This window comes from Hevea brasiliensis, chromosome 6 (genome assembly GCF_030052815.1).
Source record: "Hevea brasiliensis isolate MT/VB/25A 57/8 chromosome 6, ASM3005281v1, whole genome shotgun sequence".
NCBI classification, from domain to species: Eukaryota; Viridiplantae; Streptophyta; class Magnoliopsida; order Malpighiales; family Euphorbiaceae; genus Hevea; species Hevea brasiliensis.
Window position 1 is genome coordinate 108,208,434 of NC_079498.1, and position 15,461 is coordinate 108,223,894.

The 15,461-nt window shown below is 31.8% G+C and overlaps 2 protein-coding genes across 2 annotated transcripts; both read right to left on the reverse strand.

Annotated features, from left to right (window-relative positions):
- Window positions 1-3,968: 3,968 nt before the first annotated feature.
- Window positions 3,969-7,128, reverse strand: LOC110641845 (receptor-like protein EIX2). The gene is given in 2 exon segments (XM_021793706.2): window positions 3,969-6,415; window positions 6,418-7,128. Coding segments are annotated over 2 exon segments (2,913 nt in total). The 5' UTR covers window positions 7,079-7,128; the 3' UTR covers window positions 3,969-4,163.
- A 4,144-nt stretch (window positions 7,129-11,272) lies between these two features.
- LOC110641877 (aspartyl protease AED3) lies at window positions 11,273-13,863 on the reverse strand. The gene is made up of 3 exons (XM_021793743.2): window positions 13,246-13,863; window positions 12,026-12,500; window positions 11,273-11,886 (listed from the first exon to the last, which is right to left on the reverse strand). Exons 1-3 carry the CDS (start codon window positions 13,702-13,704, stop codon window positions 11,531-11,533), a joined length of 1,290 nt encoding a protein of 429 aa, XP_021649435.2. The 5' UTR covers window positions 13,705-13,863; the 3' UTR covers window positions 11,273-11,530.
- Window positions 13,864-15,461: the final 1,598 nt, after the last annotated feature.

The window sequence follows — 15,461 nt, forward strand, 5'->3', positions numbered from 1 at the left end:
CAAATTAGCTGATTAAATTCCATTTAATCTAATTTGATGATTTCATTTTTAAACTTTTCACCAAATAAATAAACTCAAATTAAAAAAATTTCTTAATTACTCATTAGTGTTTTAAAAATTAGAGAAACCGATATGTAATAAAAAAAGAAAATTAGACAATCAAATTCTCAACTCAACTCAACTAAACTTTTATCCAAAAAATTATTGGGGTCAGCTATATGGATTCTCTTTCTCCACCCTAAACGATTTTGGGTTAAATCCTGGAAAATGTGTAATGCTTCTAGGTCATGTTGTACTACTCTCTTCCAAGTCAGTTTAGGTCTACCCCTTCTTTCCTTTTTATCCTCTAACCCAATGTGCTCTATTTGTTTAACTGGAGCCTCCGTATGTCTACGCTTCACATGACCAAACCACCTCAATCTCCTTTCTCTCAATTTATCTTCAATTGGCACCATTCCTATCTTTTCTCTAATACTCTAATTACGGACTTTATCTAATTTAGTATGGCCACTTATCTACCTTAACATTCTCATCTCCACAACTCTCATCTTAGATACATACGACTTCTTCATTGCCCAACACTTACTACCATATAACATGGTCGGTCGTATGACTGTACGGTAAAATTTTTCTTTTAACTTATTAGGAATCTTGCGATCATAAAACTCCCGTAGCACATCTTCATTGCAACCATCCGACTTTAATCCTATTACTAGTATCCTTCTCACATCCCCCATCTACTTAAAGGATTGAGCCGAGATATTTAAAGTGATTACTTTGGGGCAATACCACTCTATCCAAACTAACTCCTTCCTTATCACCAGTTTGGCCTTCACTGAACTTACAATGCATGTATTCTGTCTTCGTTCTACTTAACTTAAAGCCCTTTAACTCTATAGTACTTCTCCAAAGCTCTAGCTTTCTATTGACTCCTTCTCGCGTCTCACCTATCAGAACTATATTATCCGCAAACATCATGCACCAAGGGATACTCTTTTGTATATGTTTCGTCAATTCATCTAGAACTAATGTAAAAAGGTAAGAGCTCACAGCTGAACCTTGGTGTAATCCAACTGAGATAGGAAAATTTCTTGTGTCCCCTCTCACTGTGCACACAATAGTAGTTGCTCTTTCATACATATCTTTCAACACTTGTATGTACTTAATAGATATCTTCTTTTGTTCTAACACTCTCCATAAGACATCTCTTGGAACACTATCATAAGCCCTCTCCAAATCGATAAAAACCATATGTAGATTTTTCTTCACATCTCTATATTTCTCCATCAAGCTTCTAATGAGAAAGATCGCTCCTATAGTTGAACAACCAGGCATGAAGCCAAATTGATTGGGAGAGATAGAAGTGTCATGACGTAGTCGATGTTCCATAACTCTCTCCCACAACTTCATAGTATGGCTCATGAGTTTAATTCTCTTATAATTTCAGCAACTCTATATGTCTCCCTTATTTTTAAAAATAGGTACTAAAATACTCCTCCTCCATTCCTCAAGCATTTTCTTTGAGTTTAGAATCTTATTAAACAATTTAGTTAACCATGCCACTCCCACATCTCCCAAACACTTCCACAGTTCAATTGGTATTCCATCGGATCTACAGGCTTTACCTACTTTTCATTCTCTTAAGTGCTTCCTTTACTTCTGAATATCTAATCCTTCTAGTGTAATTCTCATTCTTTTCTATTGCTTTGTAGTCTATATTCATGCTATTACCACTTTGACTATTATTAAAGAGATAATCAAAATAATTTCTCCATTTTTCTTTAATGTTTTTATCTTTTACCAATACTTTTTCTTCTTTATCCTTAATGCACCTAACTTGCTTGAGATCTTGACATTTCTTTTCTCTCCTTCTTACTAATCTATAAATATCTTTCTCCCATTCTTTAGTTTCAAATTTCTCATATAACTTTTCAAAGGCCTGTGCTCTTGCTTGACTAACTTCCTTTTTTGTCTCTTTCTTTGCTGTCTTGTAGTGTTCATAAGCCTCATTATTATTGCACTTAGGTAATTTTTTATACAATTTCCTCTTTCTCTTCACTGCCTTTTGTACTTCCTCATTCCATCACCATCTCTCTTTTGAGGGTGGTCCATATCCTCTAGACTCTCCAAGCACTTTTCTAGCTACTTCTCTAATCTTTGATGCCATCTGTATCCACATATCATTAACCTTCACATCCAACTTTCATGCTTCGGACTCGAGAAGCTCATTTTTTAATTTCACTTGTTTTACTCCTTTGAACTCCCACCACTTTGTTCGAGCTACAATATTTCTTCTAACCTTACTTGAATTGTTCCTAAACTTGACATCCAAGACCACTAACTGATGTTGACTTGTTAAAGTCTCTCCTGAAATAACCTTGCAATCCTTGCATAAATCTCTATTTGTCTTTCTTGTTAAGAGAAAGTCAATTTAATTTCTATGTTGTCTACTTTTGAAAGTTACTAAATGCGACTCCCTCTACATCGCAACTTCACTACTCACATAAATCCTCAAAATACCTATTACGCAACACTTATTCACAAAAAGGTTATCTCATGTACTCGTGTTCTTGGGTAACCCATAATAGTGAAACATTAAATATCCCTTTTGTCAATACAAAGGGTTAAAATCACAACTCTAATCCCAAATTATCAATTTTAATTTATGAAGAGCACATCATTAAATTTGCTTGCCCTCGTTGAGGGACGAGGGGGGTGCCTAATACCTTCCCCACCCGTATATGGACCTCGAACCTAAAATCTCTATTTTTGAAGTGATTTTAAATTTATTTTTACAAGCGGTTTTCTTTAATTTCCCTCAAAATTAAAGTGACGACTCCTCACTTTCTCCACTTCGGTGAGAATCGTCCGGTGACCGCAAAACTCTTGCGACAGGTATGGTTCAATATGATTTTTCAGTTCGGTTTGAAACCCCAAAAACCGTGCACAACCACTGTTCTTGTCCATTCTCCTATCCAAAACGATGACATTGTTGGCTTCTGTTTTGCTATTCTTGCTGCATTCTATGGCTTCACGTTTTGATGCTCTTCAAGCTTACTCTTGACTCCTGATTCAGTGTTCTTGCTTTTGCATCCCTATCCCTTTTTTATTTCTTAATTGTGCAAGGAAAATGAAGAGAAATTAAACAGGAAAAATAAGAGAAAAGAAAAAAAAAACTAATTTCCTTTATATTATTTGGATAAATTATTATGGTAGAAAAAAAAAATTACAATTTCTTCCTTAAATAAGAAGAGGAAAAATTACTATTATACCCTTATTTTCTTTTTTTCTCAAATATGAGTAATTAATAATTGGTTTTGGCTTTGTGAGAGGACATCATAGTGGAGAAGATTTTAAATTTTTGTTCAAAAGCTTTATATGTTTTGAATTTCATTCCCAAAGCTTAAAGTCAATGTCATGGGAAGATTTTTGTTTTATCTAGTGAAATCTCTTCTCTCTTAACAATTAAGTTTCTCAGCTAGCATCAGCACGAAAGCACCTCATTATTTTGCATAATTTTAGAATTTGGCATAATATAATTATCCCCAACAAATGACTTTGCTATAACATTTGTAGAATGACATTTATGTAATTTTAATATAAATCACTCCATTTTTCTTTATTTCCCACCAATTTGGTGGGAAATATTTTAGCTTAGTTATAAGGATTTTGGAAATTGAATTTTCCTTCCTTTATCCTCTTTTCTTTTTATTTCTGTTCTCTATTAATTGTCCAAATAAAAGAATTGAGAAAAATCTAATTTTTTTTTTCTTTTTCTTCTCTCCAATTCCCTTGAGCCAAATAGAGGGTATAATTTGAAATATATACATACGTACAATGAGATTTGGGTTCGATATACATGGATACTAAGAAATCTTGTCAAACTACCTTGGTAACTAAATAAGTAAGAATCTTAGATAAATATCTATCCGAATTACCTAGTAATCATAAAACCACACACCAAGCCCTCACAAGACTTCTCAATTTTTATTAAACACAATTCAAAATTACAAAACAACTGCACAACAATACAAAGCCACCCCTCATGACAAATATAAAGCTAAGTTTTCTAACTCACTTTTGCAGACATGCATAGCCCATTTCACACAATTTTTTTTTTTTTTTTTATAGAAACCACGACCTTTTACAACTTTTAACAATATTTACATAAAACTACACACAATTTTATCCCACAAACGATCTAGAAAATTAAAGTATAAAAGCCTCCATCTTCTGTTAAACATTAAAGGAGCCAACACTACCCAAAACCCCACCACAAATCCAGGCACGATGCTCACATAGAAATAGAACCAAGGAAATGATTCAGAACCTTTGTCATCTTCCCCTCTTTCTATTCCAATGGGAGGAGTAGCAGGATCAACACTGCAATTTTTAAGAGGAAGTCCGCAAAGCTCCTCATTGCCCATGAAGTTCGATGAACTCAAGCTTTGTAATTGAGTGCTGGAAGGGATTATCCCACTCAAGTTGTTGAAGGATAAGTTTAAATTGCTCAGGAATGTCAAATTCACTAGGCTTTGAGGGATTTCACCAAATAATTGATTTTGAGACAAATCCACTACTTCTATTGATTCCATAGCACCCATATTTGAAGGAATTCTTCCGGTCAAGAAATTTTGGGACAAATTCAAATATCGCAGTGCTTCTAGGCTTGTTATTTGCTTAGGAATCTCTCCCTCTAGTTTATTTTTGGAAATATCTATACTTCTCACGAATCCGAGAATGCTGGTATATCCATTCATGCTCCCTTTTGTGACAATGGAGATGCTCTCCAAAAATTCCCATGTACCATAAGATATCACCCCAGGAAGATACATGGAATCACGCTTATTAACCATTGCATTGAAGTTGTTGAGACACTTGGGTATGGTACCAGAAAGATTGTTATCAGCAAAATCCAAAATACGTAAAGAAGTCATTAAACATAACTGTTTAGGTATGTGGCCATGAAATTTATTTGTACGGAGATTGAGAATAATCATACTTGATAGTTTTTCCCCCATCCATTTTGGAATACTTCCTTCTAATCTATTTTCACCAAAGTCTAAAATGGATAATCCTGTACAATTTTGAAGTGACGATGGAATTTCGCCCGAGAGGTTGTTGCTGCGAAGATGCAGTGAATCGAGATGCCTTAAAGTTCCAATGGACCAAGGAATGTTGCCATTAAGTTTGTTGTTTCTTAAAATTAAAACCCTCAGCCATTTCCATTTTGTCCAACAATCTGGGATTTCACCGGATAAAAGATTTCCTCCAAGGTCTAGAATGTTCAAATGCCCAGGCTCATGCATTTTGTAACATAAGAACACGGATAAGGGTCCAGAAAATGAATTATTGGAAAGATATAACACACTGGCGTTGGAGAACATACATGGCAATGGACCCTGGAACCTATTCGAGCCCAAGTCCACCACTGAGCCAAATTCTTCCCGGTCATAACTTGGAGGAAGATTTGATATATTTGGAATTACTCCATGGATTTGGTTGTGGGAGATATTCAAGTACAAAAAATTGTAAGACAATTTCCAGAACCAAACAGGGATGGTGCTAGCAATTCCTGAATTTGACAAATTTAGAAATGATAAATACTTTAATGAACGAATCCAGTAGGGAAAGTGAGGCCCGATTGTCCAAGACCCCAAATCCATTTCAGAAATATGAGGAGGGGGATTCCAATTGGGGTCCACTTTCAACCTCAATTGATTCCCAGAAGCCAAAAAACTGGACAATTTAGTGATATTTGAAAAGTGAACTGCAGTGACATCACCCTCCAATAAATTATAAGAAATGTCGACTTCTTTTAGTTCTCTAAGTCCTCCAAAACTAAAGGGGAGAGTTCCATTCAGGTTGTTATCAGAGAGGTATAAAGCTCTCACCGAGGTGAAATCTCCTAGATAGATGGGAAGTGGACCAGATAGTTGACAATTGCTTAAATATAGTTCCTCTAGCACATTTGAAACACAAGACAGAATTTCAAAGATGTTTTTTATTTCTTGGCTTAATTTGGTCTCCGACAAAAAGAGTGACTTCAAATTACAAAGATTTTGGAACGACGAAGGTATTCTTCCCTCAAGTTCATTCCAAGACAAGTCAAGGCTAACTAAAGAAGTCAGGTTTCCAGTATCACTCGAAATTTCACCTTGCAATTGATTCCTACGAAGATTGAGGAGCTCAAGTTGGCTAAAACCATATAACCAATCAGGTATGGAAGAATTAAAAAGGTTAGAAGATAGATCAAGTGCCTTGAGTGAAGTAATGTTTTGAACAAAATGAAGCACGGGACCTTGAAAAAAGTTACAAGACAAATCAAGGACGGAAAGAGATGAAAAGTTGACATTTAGGAGCGGAGGAACATTAGGAAGATGACACCATGAAAAGTGTAATTCTTCCAAAGAACATTCAACCAATTGGTGGCTTGACTGAGATTCACAAAAGTCATATCAAGGAATTGTAAGGAAGAAAGACCAAAAATCCAATTCAAATTCTCAACATATGTTTCAGGATAAGGACTAAAGAGATTAAGATACTGCAAATTTGAGAGATTGCCAAGTTCATGAGGAATCATTCCTCCGAATCCTGCGCTAGAGAGGTTAAGGTGTGTTAAGCTTTCCATAGAGCCAAGGAATTTGGGAAAAGAAATTCCTCCAAAATCATTGTTGCTCAGGTCCAGGTATTTCAAATGCTTCAAGTTGAGTAAAGATCGACTAATCTTACCTCCGAATATCGACGTTTCCCGATATTCATAATAGTCAGCAGTGGCATTAAAGGCATAATACTCTTCCTGAGAAAGACTTCCAAGATGGAGCCCAAGAACATTGCTGGTGAGATTGTCACAGATTACTCCAGACCATCCACAACAGTCCACATCACCACCCCAAGAAGCAAGCCGGTTAGAAGGATCGATGAGGTCATGTTTGAAGTTCAAAAGAGCTTCTCTTTCACTCTGGATGCAATCGCCACTGAGACTTCCTTGGCAAGGGCCTAGACTGATAATGGTCGCTAGCAAGGCAAACCAAAGGAAAGGGAGTGTAAAAGTAGCACTAGTCATTATGTTTTCCATGAGCTTGGAAGGCAAAAACTAATGGTGAAGTATTTTAGTGAAGAGCTTGATGATGGATTCGTTTTATAATGCATTTAATTTAAGCTTGAGTCACCAACACGTTCTCTCTCTCTGCAATGCAATGCATAGGAAACTTCCCCGATTGGAGACTATTCCCACTTGTGGAAATTTCGGAGTAGCTTTAATTATTTTTATTTTTCTTATATTTTAAAAACGATTTAATATCCGAACTAAAATTTATTTATATTAGTTTAATTTTTATAAATAATTTATGTAAAAAATATTTTATCGTATAATCTGAGAAATTTTTTTTAATAAATTTAATCTATTATCTTACCTATAAATTAAAAAATAGAATAATTTAATGTCACAATAAAAAATAATTAATAATAAATTTCATATTTATTTATAATTATATAGTCTTTTTCATATAATTAGCAGCTTAGGAAATGAACATCAGCATTCACGAAATTTCGTAATTGATCGAAAAGGAAAGGATATTGTTAGGTTGCGACCAAGTCAATAATAAAATGAAAACTTTTGAAATTTTGTATTCTCTTAATTACTTGAGCGCAAATATTTTGTCCGTGTAAAGCACTCAAAATTGAAAACTCGATTTAAAAAAAAAAGTCCAAAATCAGAAATTCTTAAAACTAATAAATAAATGTCATATTGAAAAAAAAATATTAAAAACTTGTTTTGTACAAATAAACTGGATAAAATTTATTGACAAAACTTTCTATGACCTATTTTACAACCATAAAAATCTTGTGACTCAAAAGGTTGGATGAATGATAATTGGTAATTTGATTTTTTTTTTACAGCTTTATTAAGTTGGGTTATATGGTATATTACGGTGTTTAACTCTCTAAATTATTTTATATGAATTTTAGTAATTAATTATTCAATTTTTAGTGTCGATCTAATCTTTACAATTGGACGATGCAGAAATATAATTATATTAATTATTTTATATATTTATGCTACTAATTAAATAAATAGATTTGGCTTACCTTATAATTAGTGCAATAAATTATTAATTGTAATTTTAAAGTGATAATATTTCAATATTTACTAATAAATATTATATAAAATATAATAAATTTATATTTCTGAGTCAAAGTCTTGTTTCCCATTCCATACGCCAAATAAATGATGACAAAGTCAAAGTTTGATTATTAACCAAAGTCAAGTCTTGTAATACGACAATATAAACGCTTGAAAATCAAATGGAAACGCAATAAATGACGCATGTCTCTTTTCCATGCATTAACAATCACAATGGAGAAAGCAATGAACAATGAGAAAGTGTATAACTTGTAAGTAATTTCATGGTTGTTTCGGTTCCAATGTGTATATTTCAACGAAAATAAACCAATACATTAATTAATTATTTTATATATTTATGCTACTAATTAAATAAATAGATTTGGCTCACCTTATCATTAGTGCAATAAATTATTAATTGTAATTTTAAAGTGATAATATTTCGATATTTACTAATAAATATTATATAAAATATAATAAATTTATATTTCTGAGTCAAAGTCTTGTTTCCCATTCCATACGCCAAATAAATGATGATAAAGTCAAAGTTTGATTATTAAACCAAGTCAAGTCTTGTAAAACGACAATATAAGCACTTGAAAATCAATGGAAACGCAATAAATGACGCTTGTCTCTTTTCCATGCATTAACAATCACAATGGAGAAAGCAATGAACAATGAGAAAGTGTATAATTTGTAAGTAATTTCATGGTTGTTTCTGTTCTAATGTATATATTTCAACGAAAACAAACCAATACTTTAATTAATTAATTAATTAATTAATAATCGACTTATGAATTATGAATACAAAGCATTGTACCTCTTACCTTGTGCTATAAGCTAATTAATTAAACATGTCCCTTGATTTGTTTTAACTTGTAATGGATTCATCATGTTAAAAAAACTATAAATTTCAAACAAATTCATTCATTATTAGAATAATTGAAGATATGTATCAATTTTGAAAATGATTATACAATTCCAGAACACTATTTTTAAAAAATTTTTTTTAGTATCAGAATTAATATATTTAATTTAGAAAATACAGAATGATCAAGAAAAAATAAATTGGATTTAGTAAAAAAGAAAGATTTAGTTTGAATTCGACCACTCCATGCATGGATGAATTTAATGGTTAACATGATCATAACACAATAAATTAAAAAATAAAAAAAAATAAAAAAACTAAAACTAACATCAATACATCTCAAACACGAACTCCTTCTATTTTTAAAATAAAAAATTTAAGACGGTACAATAATATGTGACCTATTTGATTTTATATTATATTTAGTTTTCAATACATATTGACGCATTATAACTTGTGAATGAATCAGAATATGCCAAATCAATGATGACAAAGTAAAGTTTGATCATTAACCCAAGTCAAGTAGTCTTTATATTACGACAATAATGACAAGAATTTTCTTAAGCTAAAACAAATAATTAATGAAATTATTTCTAAAAAATTGATAAATTTCTTTGTCGTACTATAAAGACTTGACTTGGGTTAATAATCAAACTTTACTTTGTCATCATTTATTTGGCGTATGATCAAGAATAAAAATAATTGATTTTTTTTTATATTTAATTTTCAATACATAATGTGACTTATGCTTTGTATCATATTATTAATTCATGTTTAGTATCAATGCTTTGTATATATTTTTTCTTTTTTAGTATCAGAATTAGTATATTTAATTTAAAAAAAAAATATAGAATAATAAAAAATGAAAATAATTGAATTTAGTAAAAAAGAAAGATTTAGTTTGAATTACTTCGTAATTTCTTAATAATTGAAAGTTCCAAGATTAAAGATTCAACCAATCATGATGTAAACGCATTACATGAATTATTTTTTTAATTTTATTTTTTAAATAATTCTTTATAAAAATAATATTTTATATTTTAATAGCAATTAATATAACTTTGTATTTGACAAAGGCTGTAAAAATATATATGTTATTTAATTTTAAATTTTAAGATAAGTTAATTAATATATTATTTTTATTATTTTTCTTAATTATATTAAGTTAAGTCTTTTAATATACTATTTGGCAATTTTTGAAGAATTCAATGCTTATTTTTATGAGTTTATATATATATATATATTAGACATAATTTAAATGAAATTTAAATTTTAAATAATTATATATTTATCTAAATCAAATTAAATTTTCATTTTTCAGATAATTATTAATTATTTTTCTCAAAACTTTTTTTTAAGAATGTAATAATATAATATTTTATATTTTTAACAACAACTCATACAATTTTATACTTGACAAATGATACAAACATATATACTATTTAATTTTCAAAATTTTAAATGACTTGATTAATAAATTATTTTTATTATTTTTAAAATCATATTAATTTAATCCTTTAAAACGCAATATAGTACCTTTTTAAAAAAGCAAATGGCTCATCCTTGTAAGACATATTTTAAGGCTTAGCTTTCATATATATACTAGTTATTTAATCCACGTGATGCATGAACTATTAATTATTTTTTAATAATATAATTTAATATATATTTTACTATATTTTATATTTTCATATATTATAAAATTTTTAAAATAATAAAATTTAATTAATTATAATTTTATTTCAAATTTAATAAATAAATAAGTTAATTAAAGATTATATTTTTATTATTCTTTAAATTATTTGACATATACAAATAAAATAAAATAAGTACATTGGCTACTTAGTATTTTTAAAATATTACTATTAAAATTATTATATTTTAGATACATAATAAGTTTTTAAAATATATATTTAAATTTTAAGTATTCTTACTAATTTACGTGACACCCTCTTATAAAATTTTCTTAAGGCTTAGCTTTGATATGTATGTATGGCTTGGAACAGGTCAATCCCTCTTTATTAAATACCAAAGTCTCCGGTGGGCTAAGGCCCAGCTCTAAATTGATCCAAGCATATGTTCCATACATTGGCAATCACGAGACAAAAGGCAACGAGTAATATTAGTAAATTAAGAAAAAGAAAAAGGAGTTTTGATCATGTTTACTCTTAGTGTCCATTTAACATGTTCAAAAATTATTATTAAACTCGTACTAAATGCTACCTAAATAAAATAAGAAATAAAATTATTCACTTCTCATGCATCATACTCAAGAGCTATTTATTGAACAGTAGAACATTCTCATTTCTCTGCAGGAAAAAAAAAAAACTTGCAAAGTAAACTGTGACATGCTACCATCTTTCTTTAAGAGTTAGTAACAAGTCCTAATAACGCCAAATACCCACCCCATCAACCACAACCAAAAGAAGAAAGCATCTTACCATCACAAGACACATCTAATACAAATTAAGAAATAAATAAAACTACACTAACATAAGCAAAAGATATAAAGGTGATCACTTGAAAAATCAGCAAAATCATGAGCATTGCTCTCGAGCCACACCAAGCCTTGAATTGGGCACATCAAAAAGTATCCTATGGTTTTGTTGCTGCATGTTGGCTATCACATTTAGCACTGAATTCACATTCTCTGGTGCTGCTGCCATGGCCAGGCATGTGGTGCTGCCGGCTGTGCTGTGGATTAGTAGGTTATCCGGTGGCAATGTCACATTCATGCCGGAGAACATGAATGTTATGGTGGGTGCTACGATTGGTACTGAGTAACATGTGTCGAATCCGCCTAGGGATGTTACTGTTGCGTTGCCGACTCGCTGTCGGAATGCGTCACGGACCGCAATGTAGGCTGGCGTGACTAGCCGGGTGAATACAGTTCCTGAATGAGGGGATTCACGCCTGTAGTTAGTTGCTGTGCATACTATAAATAAGCTTCAATTTTAATGATACTAACATCGTTTACAGAATTATAAAGTTTTAAATTAAGGTCTAAAAAATAAAATTTACGGAGACTATACCAGAATCAAAGATGGTCCCTGCACCGGTGCTTGGATCGAAAGCCAAAGCACTAGGAGGAATATCAACAACTCTTCTTCCAACCCTAATTGCAACCAAGTTGACATAGTAGAGTGACGGCCTCCTGGGATTTTTGAGCAATGGTGTAGTCTTGATCCTCAGGGGCTGCCCAACGGGTCCAAGCCTCAAAGACCCAGAAAAGTTGAGAGACCTAAAGCTAGGAAGGCAATATGAGAAAGTAGATTGGTATAGGCTTTGGGATTGAGACAAAAGAGACAATGGTCCTCTGCCAAGGCCTAGAAGCCCCTGAGGAGGCACTGAGCTGCCTGTGGCTTTTGTAATGCAACCAAAGGTGTAGCCTGGAAGAGAGTCAGTGGCTAGGGTGACAGTGTCCTGCGAGAGGTTTGCTGCTAGGGAGGAGCCGCCGTAGGTCAAGTTGAATGTGCACGCGCTTCCACCGCAAGTGGGGTTGGGTACCTGAAATCAATTCACATGCATTTGAGTGTCTAATCTTGTGAATTGTCAATGTATGAAGATCGATTTCTCATATTTTGGAATCTGGCTCCCATCCAGATTCTCTCTTATTATTTACTCTCGTGAACTTCCTGACAATTGGGCCCTGCCCGCTACAATCATAAGCTTTTGTCCCCTCAAGAAAAAAAAAAATAAATAAATAAATAAAAGGAAGAAATTTACCACTTAAAATTACTTGTCATAATTCTTATTTATTTTTGAAAGTAGACAAGATGAGATGTTTCCAATTAATTTAATATTGTTAAAATCATTTTTAGAATTATAAAATTTTAATTAAAGTTAAATGAATTAAAAAAAAATTAATATTTTTATTAACTTAAGTGAAGAAGCTGGGTAATTTTGTATTTGTTGGTTTCTTTGTCTGTTTTGGATAGCTTTTAGCGTCTTGTTGCCTGTTGTTTTGTTTTGCCTTATTTTGTATTCTGTTGATCTACCTCACTCTCCTGGCTTTTTCATTTAGATGTCTTGTTAGGGACTATCGGATCTAGTTGAATGAATCATACTAAAATTTTTTATTTTAATTATAATAAATTTTATGAAATTAATTATTAAGAATTTTAAATAAATTTTTACTTAAATTAAAAATACAAATTTTATAAACAGACCTAAATATATATAATCATGTTAGGTGTCAACTTTTGACGCGCGGTGGCGCTTGCTTTAAAACAAATTAAACGGGAATCATTACCTGCTTGCACTCAGCAGCTTGGCAGCCAAGGGTTTTGAAGGTGGTAGATTTAGCAGAGTCGAAAGCTGTAGAAGAACACCCAACACAGCCACTGCAAGGAACCCAAGCAGCATCATTGCTAGTATCCATGGCTACGAGCAAGGTCTGGGCTGGGGTTCCAATCTTGGCCCTAACAATGTAAGTTGGGCTCTGAATAAGCTGCCTGCCTGAAGCAATTGGCACCACAGATTTCCTAGCCACTAAGCTTGACAAATATTGAAGCCTAGCTTGGTCCCTGGCCTGCATTTGGAGCACGCTCTCTTCCCATGAGAGTGGTTTGGAGGGCCTAAATGGGGAGCATGGGCTATAAACATGAAACACTTGAAGGGTTGAACCTTGGTCTTGGGTGCTACACTTGGGGTTCAACCCTTGGGCTAGGGAAAAGAAGAGAAAAGCTAGAGAAAGGAGGTGGGTTTTCATGGTGGGTTTGAGAGAAAAAAGAAGGTCGTTCTTGAGAGAGAAGGATAGGTGTGTGGAGATATATATAGGTGGGACTAGGAAGGAGTATGGCTAGTGGGTGACAAGCAGGGTGTTGAGAGCAGTAGAAACCAGCTATTAGTAAGATTTCAGTAAGTGGTTTGATTGCTAAACAGACTGTATTCCATTTTCTTTTGTTGCTAGGCTGGGCCTCTTGTGCCTTTGTCAATTCTTGCCTAAAAAGGATAGCATTTTATTTTATTTTATTTTAGAGATAAATATTAAATAATTTATTAGTATATTATAATAGTTTTGATTTACAATGTTAAAAATAATTGAGCACAAAAATTGAGACAGAATAATGATTTATTTTATTGATTTACATTCAAATACATAGAAATTTGTAGATGTTTTGAGGTATTAGCTAGCTTTTTGGACTATATATATTGTGTTGAAGGAGTTGAGGACTTGCTTCAAGAAATACTCTTTGGTTATCACAAATTAATTTTTTCATTTCTTGGATTCACATTCTTCTGTTTGTCTACTAATCAAAAGCTGAGGGAACACTGGCGAAATTTAGGGGATATCATGTGAAGTAATAATGGTGATATTTACATTGTATTTTAGGAAAAAAGGTCTTCTTGAAAAGACACTTATCAATGTTTCATGTTCTCAGATCTTTTACAACTACAGAGAGTCAGACAAAGCAACTAACAGTATATACTAGTATGAAGAATCTATGTATCTAGTGTTGTTTGATGCAAGATTAACTAATTAAGGTTAACCATGTTTTATTAATGAACATGTTTTCTTTTATTTTTATCAATCACAATTTTCTTTTTTTTTTTATCACTTTTTTTTTTAATTTTTCATCATATATTTTTTTTTTAATTTTTTTTCTCTTTTTTTTTCATATTATTAATCTTTTTTTTTTTAATTATTATTTATAAAATATTATTTATTTATTTTTTTAATAATTTAAACAGGGAAATAAAACGTTAATTAAACAAAAAGGCAAAGAAATTAAAGCTAGTAACCCTAGAAAGTTGAAACCCATCCTCAACCCTTACAAGCCCTAATCAAACTCATCAAATCAAGAATTCTATAAAAACCCACTTTTATATTATCTGATTGGATAGTGGAAAGTTGGACTGAAATAATGAAAAAATGGTTTCAAAACCCAAATCTTGATTTGTTCAAGATCTCACTTTATACAAGCAATTGTTGTGAAGGTTGGATTGAGTGTGAATGGTCCATAAAGCATAATAAAACTCTCTCTTTTTCTCTCTCTAACACACGTACAGAAATCAGAAATAAGAATAATTAACTTTGATTCCATTAAATGATTGTTAATTAAATGAAGATCTTGATCTGATTGCTTAATTATATTAATATACTTAAACGCGAAGATGAAGATAGAAAATGAAAGGGGAAGTGACCTGTCTGTTTGTGTTATATGTAGGTTTTGTTTCTTTCTTCTTCCCATATTCACATTGAAAATCCTTGATTCGCACAATGCTATGGACAAAAAACAAAGCACACTAGTGCAGTCAAGCTCAGCTTTGTTAGGGTCAACATTTTTGCTGCAATTTTTATTAATTTATTTTTTCTATCAGACATTGACATGAATCTAATAAACATACAATTGCATGTGATCCTCTGTAAGTGGAACAATACAGAAATTCCTATAAAATTCCATATGTTTAGTGTTTCTTTGCACCTATTTCTGCCGGTGGCATTCAATTTCTTTTGCTAATTTC